Here is a 17593-nt window from a genome sequence, read left to right as displayed (position 1 = left end):
TGTTAGTTCATCTTAACTCAAGGTTAACAAGCATGGACTTGAATGTTAATAATGCATTAGTAAATGTTCAATTATGATTAATAAATGCTGTACAAGTGTTGTTCATGATTGGTTCATGTTAGTAAATGCATTAACTAATGAACCCTATTGTAAAGTGTTACCGAAAACATTAGATTTTAGCAGTTAATGCATTTACATTAATGCACTAAACATATTAGACCTTACTGTAGGAGAGCAACTATTACGATTATATATAACGATTTACAACATTAACATTTGCACAAGCTGGTTATTTAAAGCATGTTTCAGCACAGACTTGCAGTAAACAATAGTATTTGCACATCTGTGTCAGACATAAACAACAGCACACACTTTGGGAGGTATAAAGACAACAATCATCCCGTCGTGTGTGTGTGTTTCCGGAGTGGAAAGTGTATATTGAGGAACAAACTAAACTCAGCATTGGCTTTCAGAACAAACCCACAGTGTGTGTAATTATCACCCATCAGTCTGTGCAGCGAGAGGGCACACACTGCTTAATAAGGGTCTAAGAGGAATAATGAGGGTTATAGCTGCAAACCACAATGATTATCCCGCTGCAAATGTAAATGTGTGACAGTAAAGCCTCCTACACACCGGGACGCTTTTCAGTTGTGTTTATCGTTAGCATTTTACGAGACGTTTTTTCCGCATTCAAACCCAAGCGATTTTCACTGGCGTCGAGCAGAAGTGCATGCGAAATCACTTATTGACTTTAGATGGCGCTACACAACTTTAAGCTCCTGACACCTGCTTATAACACAGAAGAAGAGGAGGAGAGGACGTTCACACGCTGGTTGTTAAAGTTACTGGTGACTCGAACAAGCATGGATGGTTCAAGCAGCAGCTCCAGCTCTAGCGATGAAGAAATGATTATAGTTCAGCAGAACAATAAGTAGCTCCACGTTCATATCGCCTCTGGGCATCTTCTTCAATGCACTCGCATTGACAGTTTTGCTGTCTACTGTAACTTCAGCAGCTCTATGCACGTGAGCAAAAGTGCCAATCTGATTGGAGGAGAAAGTTTCGACACGGCACGTCAAAACAAAAAAAACAAGCATGAGGCGTTTTTTTTTTAAATGATGCTTTTGCGCCTGCCGTTTAGCGCGTTGGTGTGCACGGTCACATTGACGCCCGTTATTTAGTCACGAGGCGTTAAACATCGACAGAAAGCGCAAGCAAAAAACGTCTTGGTGTGACAAAAGTGCTAATCTTTGCACATGTACACTAGTAATATGAAAACAGACTCAAAGATACATATAGGAATTAAAGGGCACCTATTATGCAAAAATTTTGTTTAGTTTTAGTTTAAACTTTATTGTCCGTTCTGCTTGACACAGAAAGGACATTTTTCTTCAACACTTGATTTAGGACAACAATTACAAACATATAACAACGACACACAATAACAACACTTATCAAGACAACAACATAAGTTAAAAGTTTAAAAACCAAATTAGCCCCATGCACAACACTGCAAATCATTCTTGGTAACCACCTCATTCACTACAAACATTGATCCGGTTTAGAACAACAACTGCCATTGGGATAAATGACTTTTTATAAGCATTTCTTCGTGCTTTAGGAATTCTAAACCTGCCTCCTGATGGTAGCAATCCAAATGCTGAGTGAAGGGGGTGTGTATTATCTTTAAAAATCACAATTGCTCTTTTTTCCATAAAAGAGTCAAATAAAATCTGCAATGAATGTTGTTTGTGACCTCTTATAAGGGGTTTAAACACAGTTGTGTGTCAGCAGTTTGTGAATATAAGCAGCTTCTTGTTGTAAAAAATAATTAATTCTATTTTTTATAATTAAACTTGATAAGAAGAGAAACACTGCAGAAACACTTTGACGTTTTCCCTTTGTACGTGTCATCAGAGGGGGAAAGCCCCGCCCACTAGTAACCATCTCTCCCTCATTAAAAAAAGACCATAGATATATAATTAGATGTCGCCTACCCTGTTGTTGTCTATTGGAAGGAATGCGTCAATAGAGCCGCCATTTTGGAACAAGGTAGCGCTCCAAATGAATGCAGGACCAAGGTACAGTGGAGGACTGTGGCCATACAAAGTTAGAGATATACACATATACACATATATCTATGATCAGGAGTTTTCCTTGATGTTAGTATGCAAATTTTTTTTTTCTAATTACGAAAATGATAATTTTACATCACTTTTCTACATTGATGGATCAGTGATCGCACGGGCGTTCCTGACAAAAAGTTTGTGTTTGTGTGTATGGAAATGTACTATTCAACCCTCCCTGTTAAATCTGATCTAATCATGTCCTGAAATACTCACCCCCTCCTGCTTTCACTTCTCGTACTGACGGAGGGAGCGACGTTTGTGAACAAATCTCTGTTATGAACGACTCTTTCACTAACCGACAATAATACAAGTTTCTGGCAGCGCAGCATCTCGTTGTCATATTTCTTTTGCATTGTTTGCTGATTTTATTCAACAAAACTAGCATAAGCCGAGTGTTTAGTGCGAGTTGGAGCTGCTTTGCCGTATGGTGAATGCAGTAAGAGACTGATTATCATCAATAACGTTACCTGATTAGCACAAAAGTTCAGAACACACAAAAATGCAAAAAAACCTAATCTTACCTATGAAATGTTCTGCCTTTGTGCTTTGATTTCTTTGTTTGGTCGTTACTACACCCGTAGACAGCGCTAAAGTCCCGCATCTTCACGTAATAACACTGTCTTGACTAGTGCGGTTGAATGACACTTGTCCTGGGAGCACTGTGCCAATGTGGCGGCGCTACTGACGCATGCTCAGGGTCCCTATGCGATATCTAGTGTATATATCTATGAAAAAAGACTGTCAAACGTGCCTCGAGGGAGTCTCGTTGGTCAGCTCCAGAGGGTGGGTGCAAAACCATCCTTATAAAGCTGCCCAGACTAGTGAGTCGAGAGAATCCAGAAGAACCCCAGGGGAACATGCAGAGAACTCCAGGGAGCAGACATGGACCCTGATAAAATAGGTTAACTGCACAACTAATACTTTATCTCCGACAGGGGTGGACTGGGAAAGCATTTTCCACCGGGCCAATGTTACAGTTAGTCAGGCCACATCCGATGCAATCTAGACGGACGCTGGGGTTGTTGTGTGCGGCAGGCTAAAGTCCTACTGCCAGGCCAAATGTGATGCAATCTAGAAAGTGAAGAGCGGGGAGTGGGGGGGATAATGGGGACGTGGCAGGCCAGACTCGCGGTGGCAGGCCAGATTGACCGTCAGGCCACTGGGAAATGTCCTGGTGCTACCTATGGCCAGTCCGCCCCTGATCTCCGATAACTTTCTTTTCTGTCTGTCGAGAGTCTGCTCAAGTTTAGTGTGCCCTGAAAATCAAACGATCGATGGACTTTCACTTTGAGCTAATTCGCTACACTGTCATGCTGAATAAACACGAGCTAACTATTATGCAAATTGGCCTGCCCTGCGGATTGCATTGAATTAAAGGTTTAGAGTATATCAGCTCATGCTGTCAAAGCCCTGACCCTAACATGCTTGAGCTACAGCAGTACAAATGAAATTTAAAGGGATAGTTCACCAAAAAATAAAGTCTGCTATCAAGTACTCATCCTTCACTTGTTTTAAACATGTTTGACTGACTTTCTTCTGTTGATCTAAACCAGGGGTGCACAATCCTGTTCCTGGAGATCTACCTTCCTGTACAGTTTAGCTCAGGTGTGGGCAAACTTGATCCTGGAGGGCCAGTGTCCTGCATAGTTTAGCTCCAACCCTATTCAAAGAGACCTCCCTATAGAGTTCAAGTGATCTTGAAGACACTGATTAGTTTGTTCAGGTGTGTTTGACTAGTGTTGGAACAAAACTCTGCAGGGACACCGGCCCTCGAGGATCAAGTTTGCCCATCCCTGGTTTAGCTCCTACCCTGATCACACCCACCTGAACCAATTAATTAGGACCTGAAATCCACTTGATAATTACAGACAGGTGTGTTTGATAAGGGTTGCAACTGAAATCTGCAGGAAGATAGATCTCCAGGAGTCCAGGAACAGGATTGGCCACCCCTGATCTAAAAAATATATTTTGAAGAAAGCTAAAAACCTTCCACTTCCACTGTAGGATAAACAAATACTGTGAAAGTCAATGAAGACAGGTTGCTAACATTCTTCAAAATATCTTCTTTAGTGTTCAATAAGTATAAAGAAACTCATTAAGCTTTGGAACCACTTGAGTCAAAGTAAATAGTGCATAAATAATCATTTTTGGGCGAACTGTCCCTTTAAATGTTAACCAGACTTGGGGGTTATCTTTGGAAAGCCTAACCTGAAGGACTGAAATAACTGAAAAATCCTGACATATAGCCGGACAGATAAATATGAATTGCGAGGTCAATATGTATAATGTAAAACATAATGTTATATAATGTTAATAAATAAATGTTTCTGAGGTTTAGTGAAAGTTTCTATAGCTGAGCACTGAGTGAACACCATCAATTATTCACCACTGTGTGTCTCTCTGCCCTTATTATCATGGCAACAGTGATGAGCTCTTCTTTGCCCATATATGGTTATGTTCTGATGATGTCAGTGGGCGGGGCTGATGTACAGTATCTTCAGCTCTCCTCCATCTGTAACACTGAGCTCACTTTATTGATCAGAAATCAAAGACTGGAAACAACTCAGGCTTAACAAGCCCCATGGGACACACATATTGTGCTTATAAAGACATGTCAGGTCTCGCATTGTCAGCTTATTAGCAACAAGCTTTGAAACAAAAAATCATTATAAATAGCATCAGTAATAGATTCATAGCTGTACGACTGGTGTGCGCCACCAGTCACATGTCTGATTTAAGTATAAAACACTCTAAAAGAGATTTAAATAAGCTCAAATGCGATCTAATTCTAGACCCAGAGTTCTTATTTATGTCAAAAACTGCAAAAATGCTAGAATTTTGACTTCACTGTGTTTTAGGTCAATTCAATAGCCCCTTTCACACATACAGACCTTTCCGGAAAATTGCCGGCAATTTTCCGGAAAGGTTGTATGTGTGAACAGGTCCTTTTTGAAAATGCTGGTAAATTCGTTCTGGCTATTTTCCGGAAAGAGAAGTTGTAACATTACCGGCAATTTGCCGGAATGCTGCGTTGTGTGAATGCAGAAGGAAGATTCCCGTAATAAGCGCGTGCACGTCTAGAACGTGCTGATGTGAGACGTCTGCTTTAGCCAATCACAACAGTCAGACGCATTTACGTCCGCGCGGTTTGTGAGAATAAAAGCCTTTGAATATTTTTCCAGACACATTTAGCTGCTAGAAGTTAGTCAGATCATGTTTATATGTTCATCTTAATGCCAACTGCGTAAATAATCATCGATAAGATGCTTATGATAAGCCGCTGTTTGTTTACCTTCAAGCTTTGCGTGTGCCCATGAAACAGCCTGTGAGCGCCTGCACACGCACATGTTATGAACATCTCGACATGAGAAAGGGATCCTGCGAAAGTTGTTCACAATATTGATCATCCACAGAGTTTGTAATGTAGTCAAATGTTCACAAATACAAGCGCAGCCGTTTAAAGCTCATTTGTGGTGAATGATGTCAGAATTTACCGGTATTTTGGAATGGATGTGTGAATGCTCTTTTCCGGAAAATTTCCGTAACGTCCTCGCCTGTGTGAACAGCGTTTTTTTGAATATACCCGTAAAGTCGTTCCGGAAATTTTCCAGATATTTACCGGTATCACTGTGTGAAAGGGGCTATGGATCATACAGGAGTTGATTCTCATTATGGAATCGATTCTGAATTTTGGAATCGATTCTTGATACTAAACTCAATGATTCAATTTTTTTGGAATCAACTCCATGACATTCATCAAAAGCCACGGGGACTGGTTTGGACTGTGCTTATTTTGTAAATCTCAAAAGCGGGTGTCCAATTATACAAATCAATAAAGTTTCACAGGTTCAGCTAAAAATCTTCTTTAAGGGGCTCCAATTTTAACCAGATGTAAAATAAGTATGTGTCTGTGAATTTTCAGTTAAAAATACTTATCAGATCATCCAACCCAAGCTCATTCTGAAAAAGTAGCCCCGCGGACATTTCTGGAGACCGTGATTTATGTGGCCGGAAGTACGTATGGCTGCATTTCGTTTTTTCATGTGAACACTGCAGGGCGGTGTGACGCCGCTCCTCTTCGCACTCGCCGGCTGGTTTGTCCAGTTTGTCCGATTAGCTTGTCGTGTTACGCCAGCGGAGCAGAGGCCCGAAAGAGGAGGAGCTGGCCGCGTTCGACGACCAGGTTCGAGTCCGGGGAGGAGCAATTCCAGAAATCAGGTAAAACAAAAAACAGAATCCAAAAAATAAAGCGAACGAGTTTGTAACGGGGCGAGAATGCGGTGAAATGCGGTGAAAAAGAAAGTTTCTTTTTCTGTACGGCTTTTGTAAATCGTCGCTTGGGTTTAGGGATGAAGGAGGAGGAGGGTGGCCGGGTAGGCCGATTCAATCGTTCAGTTGGACAGACGATCGCTCAACAGCGGCCTCCGGCGGCTTTTTACGCGAGGCGTTCAAGACGCGAAAAAGCACGCACAGCAGCCTCTCGCGGATTCGCAAAAACAAAAACTGCACAAATACGTACCTCCCGGCACGTATTTCGTGGTCTCCAGAAACATCCGCAGGGCTACGTTTCCAGAATGAGCCTGGGTTGAGATCATCAGATCATTTATTACTCTCTGATGAAAATGTCAAGGTCCGACTCTTCCTATCTGAACATGCAGCTCAACTCCTTGTTCAAGCTCTTGTTCTCTCCAGACTGGATTTCTGCAACTCTCTACTAGCTGGGCTTCCAGCTAACTCCATCAAGCCTCTTCAGCTGCTCCAGAATGCAGCAGCACGAGTGGTCTTTAATGAACCTAAAAGAGCACACGTCACTCCGCTGCTCATTCGTTTGCACTGGCTGCCAGTTGCTGCTTGCATCAAATTCAAAGCTGTGATGTTTGCCTACAAAGCGACTTCTGGCTTTGCTCCTTCTTATCTGCTCTCGCTTCTGCAGATCTATGTGCCGTTCAGAAACTTGCTTTCCTTCTTAGACTGTACAGACCTGAAACTTGCCTATAGCACTTATTCATTGTTGCTCTTATAGTTGTGTAAATTTCTTCCTTGTCCTCATTTGTAAGTCGCTTTGGATAAAAGCGTCTGCTAAATGACTAAATGTAATATGTAAATTTATTACTCTCTGATGAAAATGTCAATATTTGTGGTCAGAGAGAATTTTGGGGTTTTTTGGGTCTGTGCTAGATGTCTGCATTTCTGCAGTACAAGAAATATGGTCAGGTCCTGTGAATAAATTCCGAATAAAATGCGGTAGTGGTCGGAATGGGAGCGGGTAGTCTAACTATGTAATGTTCCCGAGTCCCGATGATATTTCGAAATAGCATATCTTTGATTTCCCTTATTTTTATCGAGCACCGGTACAGCCAGTGCTCATAACTGTTACACATGCTGAAGGTATGACCAGTGCTTTCTGCACATGCATTATATCCACAGAGTCTGTGTGTGCATGATCTGCATAACAGTCCTCAGAGCGGGCTTTACCTTGGCAGAGCAAAGTGAAGATGTGCTGTCCTTAATAGATGTTCATCTTGCATTAGAAAACAGTTCACTATTAGAAAAGCTGATAAGCAATAAAGCGTATTCGGCATGCTGTCCCGGGAGAGAGCCCTGAGCTCGTAATATCCTCGAGCCTGAGGCTCCCTCCCGTTAGAAGGGCGAGAGGGGAGTTCGAGGTCAGGTAGGTCTCGAGAACTCCCCTGCTTGTCACCGTGAGAAGTGTAAACTAAGGTTGTATATGATATTTGTTTTAGTCGATTGGCTATGATTTATGTTTTTGGACGGTGGGAGGAAACCGGGGAACCCAGGGGAAACCCACGCGAACACGGGGAGGACTCCGCACAGAAACACCAACCGGCCCGAAAGGTTGGGCCGGCGGTGTTCTTGCTGTGGGGCAACGGTGCTAGTCACTGGGCCACCGTGTCGCCCGATCAGAAAAAGGGGGAGGATGAAGGCGTGGAAAGGGGGGAGCTTCAAGACGAAGATAACTGGAGTAAGAAACTCGGGTTATTTATAGTGCTTCCGTAATCATCAAATAGGGCTGATTACGGAGCTAATAAGGAGCCAGCCGTGTTGATAATAAGCACGTGATCCTCTCGAAATTAGTTTATGAATAAACCGCACTTATGGTGGTTATACAAACAAGACTATCGTTATAATGATAAATACCTAGTGGCTATATATTATATGAAATGATGAATAACCTGTCGTAGATGCCAAAGCATTAAATTACTGTTTATTTCTTTGCATTTTAACTTTTGTATAATATTATTTTTTATCTTGAGCTGGTGAGCCAACTGACAAAAGCCCTTCTTTCTCTATCTGTTCTGCCGGCCACGCCCACCTCGGAGCAAATTTGGAAAAAATTCTGGGGTAGATATGAACTGAAAGAGGGGGTTTTATGACGCTTTAAGGCAAAACTGACATTTATCCTACAATCTACAGTTTTATCTGTTATCCCTCTATTTTGGTTGTGCTTAATTTAAACATGAAATTTTGGAAACCAGACGGTTGGGTTGGGTAGAAAATTATTCTAAGCAGGCAGCAGTTGAATATACAGCAAGAGTGGTCATGTGCGAAATAAAACCTTGCGGGAGTGGGCGGGAGCACGAGTAAAAAAATTCAGTCCTGTGCAGACCTCTAGCCTGTGCTTTTAAATGCAAATGAGATGATTCTCCCCACCCACACAAAGTAGTTTCTCCCTGCCCCCTGGGAGGAGGACAATCAGGGTCAGGATGAAGAAAACAAAAAGACAGACAGCGCATCAGACACACTGAAACAGAGACACACAGACATAAATGAGCTGCACACAAATGTCGTTACAAAGTTAGCACACTGTGCTGTTTTTGTTAACCTCTTCAAGAAAAATATGACACCAAACATGTAAATATACTACTATATAGAGATCATACATACTTTATAAATAAACTGATTTTACGTCCACAAAGCGGCACTCCTGTTGTGTGATTGAAGCTTCCTGTAACTGCTTTAAAAGTAGAGTTCAAACTGCATTAAAAACACAAAGTGTAGCACTTACTGCTTCTTGAAAAGCAGTTTGATCACAGAAAGTTGAAGAGATCTTTTAATCTCAGTTCTCTTTGACAATCCTGTCTTGTGGACTTGATTATGTGCGTTAATACTGAGACATGTTAATACGCACCTGTTAATTAATACCAGTGAGTGGAGAAATCTGCACTGCTACGTCTTCTCAAAATCACTGGGATCTGGATCCTATTTTAATGTCAGGAAATTTAAAAAAAGAGACTTATGATTGTGTTTATATTACTCCAATATGACTGTGGACACACTATTCCTGCACACAGTTCTGTGCAAAAAGAACTTTAAAGAAGTCGATTTTGCATGATTGGTGCCCTTTCACGATCTACAAACGAAAAAAATTTAACATCTTTGATAGACTGAGTAAACTACCAGTCATTTTTAATTAAAGGGTCACGAAACACCAAAACACATGTTTTGAGCTGTTGACAGTCGTATATGTGTCCCACACTGCTAAAAACACTATTAGGACACCTATATTTCACTAAAAAGTGTAAATTGGTTGTTTTTGCGTTATTTCAAGCAAATTCGTACTTCCGGTTTGAAACGAATTTTTGAAGCTGCGTCACGGTCATGACATAATAGCGTGTATTCCAGCGTGCAGACTGGACGCCTGTGCCAGAGTGAGTCTTATTACGTCTTACAGTGTGATGCATTAATGCATGAGTAAAGCTTGGTTCAAACCAATCAGCGCGCTCTATTGTGCAACTTCATTAATATTCATTACTGTCACAGTGTTTAGACGGCAGAGACGCCATGTTGTGTTGACAAAACAAGCGTGAAGTGTTGCTTTTATAGTTTGATGCAGTTAAGTTTCGTTTTCATTTTCTCTTTGTGAGAGCTCAGCTGGAGTCACGTGTGGATTAACAGTGTACGCGACGCTCGACAACAATAACTTACGTGTCTAAGGAGGATTATTGTTTACCTGAGAGCTGTTCTCATCTGCAAACGCTGAGATCTGGATTTGCTTGTAGTCTCCTCTTAATAAAGACGCGGCTCTAGTTGCTGGTGATTGTCCTGTCTCTACAGATTTGGTAAGTGAGCGAACAGTGCTCTTTGCTTATTCAGTCTGTTCGTATCGAACAAACTATTGCACAGAGTGTAAACATGTTAGCACCACAACCAAACTTTAACCTCGTGTAGGATTTTCAAATCAGGATTTTAACTTTCTGACGCTACCTGCCGTGTGCATCTAAGTTTGTGGGAAATGCTGAGTTTTTTTTCTCTCATTCGCCGTGTGGTATCAAACATTGCATGAAAAATACACGCTTACAGCAGTTCCTCCAATCAAATATTTTGTTTGTCGCGAGGGACATGAATGAATTTCCCTGAATGAAAGACCCAAACTGCAGTTAAAGTCCACCATTTAATAATTTGGCAAATAATTTGACTACAGATGTCCATGTAAACACAGTCACTTTCTCCCCTGTGTGTGTGTGTGTGTGTGTGTGTGTGTGTGTGTGTGTGTGTGTGTGTTTTGACTCTGAAATTCAGCGTGCCCAAATAGACACTCCCACACCGTGCCTCTTTTCTTCCTCCGACACTCCCCCCTAAACAGAGCTGGACACGCTCACTTTTCTGACTTTTTCCAAAGTAGAGGTGTAAAAACACCCTGCTGAAACGAGGGGGTTTCATGGCCCTTTAATTCTCAGGTGAACGTTCCCTTTAGTTCACAAACACAGAAATAATATAAATATTATTGTAATGAGCTATTCATGATCAATTCTCACCGTGGGAAATCATCATCCTGCCACTCGTCTTTGACCTCCATGTTCTCCATGCGTAAAGTGGCTTCAGTGGTTCCCATCCTTTGCTTTGGATCACACTGTAAACAGCAAAAGATCAACACATTTACATACACTTACCAGCCACTTTATTAGACTCACATTACTTGTACCAGGTTGGACCCCTTTTTCCTTCAGAACTGCCTTAATCCTTCGTGACATGGATTCAACAAGCTACTGGAAATATTCCTCAGAGATTTTGCTCCATATTGACTTGATAGCATCACGCAGTTGCTGCAGATTTGTCTGCCGCACATCCATGATGTAAATCTCACGTTCCACCACATCCCAAAGGTGCTCTATTGGATTGAGAGCTGGTGACTGTGGAGGCCATTTGAGTACAGTGAACTCATTGTCATGTTCAGGAAACCAGTCTGAGATGATTCACGCTTTATGACATGGTACATTATCCTTCTGGAAGTAGCCATCAGAAGATGAGTACACTGTGGTCATAAAGGGATGGACATAGTCAGCAACAATACTCAAGTAGCCTGTGGTATTGACACAATGCTCACTTGGTACTAATGGCCCAAGAAAATATCCCCCACACCATTACACCACCACTATCAGCCTGAATCGTTGATACAAGGCAGGATGGATTCATGCTTTTATGTTGTTGATGCCAAATTCTGACCCGACCAGCTGAATGTGTCAGCAGAAATGGAGACTCATCAGAGCAGGCAACGTTTCTCCAATCTTCTATTGTGCAGTTTTGGTGAGCCTGTGTGAATTGTAGCCTCAGTTTCCTGTTCTTAACTGACAGGAGCGGCACCCGGTGTGGTCTTCTGCTGCTGTAGCTCATCCGCCTCAAGGTTGGACGTGTTGTGTGTTCAGAGATGCTCTTCTGCAGCCCTCAGTTGTACTGAGTGCTTATTTGAGTTACTCTTGCCTTTCTATCAGCTGGAACCAGTCTGGCCATTCTCCTCTGGCATCAACAAGGCATTTGCGCCCACAGAACTGCCGCTCACTGGACATTTTCTCTTGTTCAGACCATTCTCTGTAAACCCTAGAGATGGTTGTGCATGAAAGTCCCAGTAGACCAGCAGTTTCTGAAATACTCAGACCTGCCCGTCTGGCACCAACAAGCATGCCACCTTCAAAGTCACTTAAATCCCCTTTCTTCCCCATTCTGATGCTCGGTCTGAACAGCAGCAGGTCATCTTGAACATGTCTACATGCCTAAATGCATTGAGCTGCAGCCATGTGTTTGGATGATTAGAATTTTGCATTAAAGATCAATTGGAAATAAAGATAATTGACCAATAAAAAATAAATATACTGTATAAAAATCTAAATATTCAAAATATTTAATGTAAAACTCTTTTTTTAACTAACATATTTTATCTGTGGACACAACCACTCAACTGCTAATCTTTTATCAAAGTGTAATAATGAACGCCAATCTGAAATAACTGTCTGACATCACCTGTTTAACCTTCCACTTTAACCAGCTGTGTGTCACCTGTCAACATCCAGTCATCTTCACATCACAAGATCAACATTTCCCCGCTTAAGGTCCTGATTACTGCAAAATAAATGCATTTATGACTTGGAGCTTTTGTTAAAAATGAAATCATGCCTTGTTTTCAAAGAGATAATTAATAACCCACTTAATGTAAACTTATTATTCTAGAAACTGCTTCTTTATTTAAGAATCTTTCAATATTTAGACTAGAAACAAGACAAAACTACAATAATAACCTAAGTAATAAATGCATTATTGCAGTGTTTTCTCTGAAATACGTCACACTGCAACTGAACACAATCATCATAATAAATCATCTGCTTATAAAATACTTACAACACAAGTGAGTTTCTCTCCAGCGGTGCTGATTCCTCAATGTCTTCACCTTCAGGCCTGTGAATTTATTTCCCAGCTCCTGATTAAATCCATAGTGTTCATATGAGATGCTCAGGTCAGACCGTCAGTTCATCTGCGTGTGTGTTTCTCCTCAAACACAGGCCGGGTGGATGTTTTCAGGACGCTCCCAAAAAGCTGCTCAGCATCTGTGCATTGCCCTTCTCATCCGCAAATACAGGCTGATCTGTGATGTGTGATTATTCATGGCTGACTCCGCGTGCAGCATATAATCCCGCTCTGGATGACGTGATGTCACCTGCAGCCTCCTCCCCGGTGGTCTCTTTCTGTGTTTTTCTCTGGACGAGCATTTATTTCCCTCCGCTATAAAAGGCGGTCTTGTGCTTCTGCTCTGGATCTGGAACAAGCTGCAAAAGATGGACGTCTCTCGCTGTTCCCTAGCAACCGCATCCCAGTCTCTGTATCCCTGACGGGCTTAGAGTCTCCTCTGTGAGCCGCTTTATCGCTCTCATTCTCTCTCTCTCACTCACACAGTCTCTCTCTCGCTCTCTCTCTCTCTTTCTCTCTATATATATAGTAAACAGCTTTAAAATAATAAAAATTTGATTAAATATAAACAAAAAAATGCAAATGATAATAATAAATCTGAATGAAGTGTACTTTTAAAAAAAATCTACATTTTGGGATAAATTGAATTCTCTCAATTCAAATTATTGGCATGAAATGGGTATATATATATATATATATATATATAGCCCCCCTAAATTATTAGCCCCCTGTTTATTTTTCTCCCCAATTTCTGTTTAAAAGAGAGATTTTTTCAGCACATTTCTAAACATAATAGTTTTAATAACTCATTTCTAATAACTGATTTATTTTATCTTTGCCATGATGACAGTAAATAATATTTTACTAGATGTTTTTCAAGACACTTCTGTACAGCTTAAAGTGACATTTAAAGGCTCAACTAGATTAATTAGGGTAACTAGGCAGGTAAGGGTAATTAGGCAAGTTATTGTATAATGATGGTTTGTTCTGTAGACTATCGGAAAAAAACAGCTTAAAGGGGCTAATAATATTAACCTTAAAATTTATTTTTAATATATTAATATTAATTATTTATATTAATATTATCAGACATACAGTGAAACTTTAAAATTGAAGTACTTTAAAATAATAAAATGTATAAATTCACAAAAGCAAAAACTATAAATTATACATACTATAAAAACTATAACATGTGAGTGTTGAACAAATACTTGTTGTGTATTTGAACATCTATGAATTTGTTTTCAACTGAAAAAAACTTTAAGTCCTCTTCACATTGAGTAATTACCCAAGGTTCCATCACTCTTTAATTAAATACAAAGTTGTGGTATTCTTTTAGAATCACCCAAAAAAAAAATAATTATAAAATAAATAAATAAATAAATATAATAATTATTTATATATATATATATATATATATATATATATATATATATATATATATATATATATATATATATATATATATATATATATATATAACATTATTGAACTAGTGAAGATGTGTAAACTTGCTTTATTGCCATGAAAAATGTTAAGCTAAAAATGAATGCAAAAGCATTTGTACTGTTTACAATTAACATAACAGATAAAAAAAAAAACTTAGTAGTAGTGAAAAAAAGCACAAAAGTTAACAGTATATTTAACACTTTAGAATATAATATAATACAATACAATATAATATAATGTAATATAATACAATACAATATAATATACTACAATATAATATAATACAATATAATATAATATAGTATAACATAATACAATACAATATAACATAAGAATATAATGTAATATAATATAATACAATACCATATAATTAATTTAATATAATATAATATAATATAATACAAAACAATATAATAAGTATAATAATATAATATAATATAAAACAATATAATAAGTATAATAATATAATATAATATAATACAAAACAATATAATAAGTATAATAATATAATATAATATAATATAAAACAATATAATAAGTATAATAATATAATATAATATAAAACAATATAATAAGTATAATAATATAATATAATATAAAACAATATAATAAGTATAATAATATGATATAATATAATACAAAACAATATAATAAGTATAATAATATAATATAATATAATATAAAACAATATAATAAGTATAATAATATAATATAATATAAAACAATATAATAAGTATAATAATATAATATAATATAAAACAATATAATAAGTATAATAATATGATATAATATAATACAAAACAATATAATAAGCATAATAATATAATATAATATAATACAAAACAATATAATAAGTATAATAATATAATATAATATAATCCAAAACAATATAATAAGTATAATAATATAATATAATATAATATAATCCAAAACAATATAATAAGTATAATAAAATAATATAATATAATATAATCCAAAACAATATATTAAGTATAATAATATAATCTAATATAATATAATCCAAAACAATATAATAAGTATAATAACATAATATAATATAATATAATCCAAAACAATATAATAAGTATAATAAAATAATATAATATAATATAATCCAAAACAATATAATAAGTATAATAAAATAATATAATATCAAACAATATAATAAGTATAATAATATAATATAATATAATATAAAACAATATAATAAGTATAATAATATAATGTAATATAATATAATATAATCCAAAACAATATAATAAGTATAATAAAATAATATAATATAATATAATCCAAAACAATATATTAAGTATAATAATATAATATAATATAATATAATCCAAAACAATATAATAAGTATAATAACATAATATAATATAATATAATCCAAAACAATATAATAAGTATAATAAAATAATATAATATAATCCAAAACAATATAATAAGTATAATAAAATAATATAATATCAAACAATATAATAAGTATAATAATATAATATAATATAATATAATATAATATAATATAATATAATATAATATAATATAATATAATATAATATAATATAATATAATATTCTCTCTGGCAGCTGCTTGTCACTCTGCTCTACCTCTGCAAGCACAAGCTCCTTCCACTCCTATTAGAGCTCTGTGATTGGATGATGCTCGTTTCCTGCCGCGCTCTGTGATTGGCTGGGCTGTGGTGTGATGATGTCATCTGTTTAGTGCTTTGGAGGCCCACAGGCTTTGTGCATTTTAATACATGAAATATGACATTTGCAGTTTATAGGGCAGGACATTAGTCATCTCATGATGCTTTACATACATTTCAGGTAGACGCTAAAATATTAAGAAAGTAAATGCAATGGATTTTAAAACACTGAATGTGTTATTTGTATTGTACTGTTACATTTATTTCATCTATTAAATGTATAGTTCTGCATACATGTAAATTAAGAAGGCGGAGTCTGATAAAACAGCCTGTTTGGTTTGAGGACTGACTTTTATGCAAATTTATTCCCACAATAATGAAATAGTAAGGTAAATATTGGTACCAAAACTATACATAATGTATTAGCATTGAAAACGTGCATATTAATACCTAAAATACACACATGTGAATGCCTTTTAAAAGGTGCCAATCCAGTGACTGGAAATTGTTACACAAATCTTTTGAATAAAACATTAATAATAATAAACAAATAAATAAACAAAATGGCCGACTCACAGCAAGATGGTCACTGGTTCAAATCTCAACTAGGTCAGTTGGCATTTCTGTGTGGAGTTTGCATGTTCTCCCTGTGTTGGCGTGGGTTTCCTCTGGGTGCTCCAGTTTCCCCCACAGTCCAAACACATGCGCTATAGGGGAATTGGATGAACTAAATTGGCCGTAGTGTATGAATGTGTGTGTGTGTGTGTGAATGAGTGTGTATGGGTGTTTACCAGTGATGAGTTGCAGCTGGAAGGGCATCCGCAAGCAATTACAGCCTCAATTCTGTTTGAATATGATGCCACAAGCTTGGCACACCTGTCTTTGGGAATTTTTGCCCATTCCTCTTTGCAGTACCTCTCAAGCTCTATCAGGTTGGATGGGAAGTGATGGTGTACAGCCATTTTCAGATCTCTCCAGAGATGTTCAATAGGGTTTAGGTCTGGTCTCTGGCTGGGCCACTCAAGAACATTCACCAAGTTGATGTGAAGCCGCTCCATTGATATTTTGGCGGTGTGCTTTGGGTCATTGTCCTGCTGGAAGATGAACCGTCACCGCAGTCTGAGGTCAAGAGCACTCTTGTGCAGGTCTTCATTCAGGATGTCTCTGTACATTGCTGCATTCATCTTTCCCTCTATCCTGACTAGTCTTCCAGTTCCTGCTGCTGAAAAACATCCCCACAGCATGATGCTGCCTCCACCATGCTTCACTGTAGGGATGGTATTAGCCTGGTGATGAGCGCTGCCTGCTTTTCTCCAAACGTAACGCCTGGCATTCACGCCAAAGAGTTCAATTTGAGTCTTATCAGAGCAGAGGATTTAGTTTCTAGTGGTCTGAGAGTCCTTCAGATGCCTTTTGGCAAATTCCAGGCGGGGAGTGTTTTCAGTCTGGCCACTCTACCATACAGGTCTGGTTGGTGGATTGCTGCACAGATGGTTGTCCTAAAATGTGTCCTAAAGTGACCACATTATTGATGACCTCTCTGACTAAGGCTCTTCTCTCCCGATCACAAGCTTAGATGGCCGGGCAGCTCTAGGAAGAGTCCTGATGGTTAAAACATCTTCAACTTACAGATAATGGAGGGCACTGTGCTCAGTGGAAATTTCAG

The 17593-nt window shown here is 38.0% G+C and overlaps 1 protein-coding gene across 5 annotated transcripts in view; it reads right to left on the bottom strand.

Moving 5' to 3' along the window:
- Positions 1-13348, bottom strand: part of atcayb (ATCAY kinesin light chain interacting caytaxin b) — a 49622-nt gene extending 36274 nt beyond the window's left edge. For 3 of the 5 annotated variants that reach the window (XR_015479184.1, XR_015479186.1, XM_087241760.1), the window contains exons 1-2: positions 12765-13348; positions 10910-11004 (exon numbers count right to left, since the gene is read on the bottom strand). Coding sequence is in view for 2 of the 5 variants with exons in the window: in XM_087241760.1 (XP_087097886.1) it covers positions 10910-10986 (77 nt within the window). In the remaining 3 variants the exon portion in view is untranslated. Of the gene's footprint in view, positions 1-10909; positions 11005-12389; positions 12489-12764 lie in introns of all 5 variants that reach the window. The other 2 variants (XR_015479185.1, XM_087241761.1) reach the window with 1 other exon arrangement.
- Between the last annotated feature and the right edge of the window lie 4245 nt (positions 13349-17593).

This window comes from Danio rerio, chromosome 2 (genome assembly GCF_052040795.2).
Source record: "Danio rerio strain M-AB ecotype USA chromosome 2, GRCz13ab, whole genome shotgun sequence".
Lineage (NCBI taxonomy): Eukaryota > Metazoa > Chordata > Actinopteri > Cypriniformes > Danionidae > Danio > Danio rerio.
The sequence above is the reverse complement of the archived record's forward strand: the minus strand, read 5'-3'. Positions and strand labels throughout refer to the sequence as shown.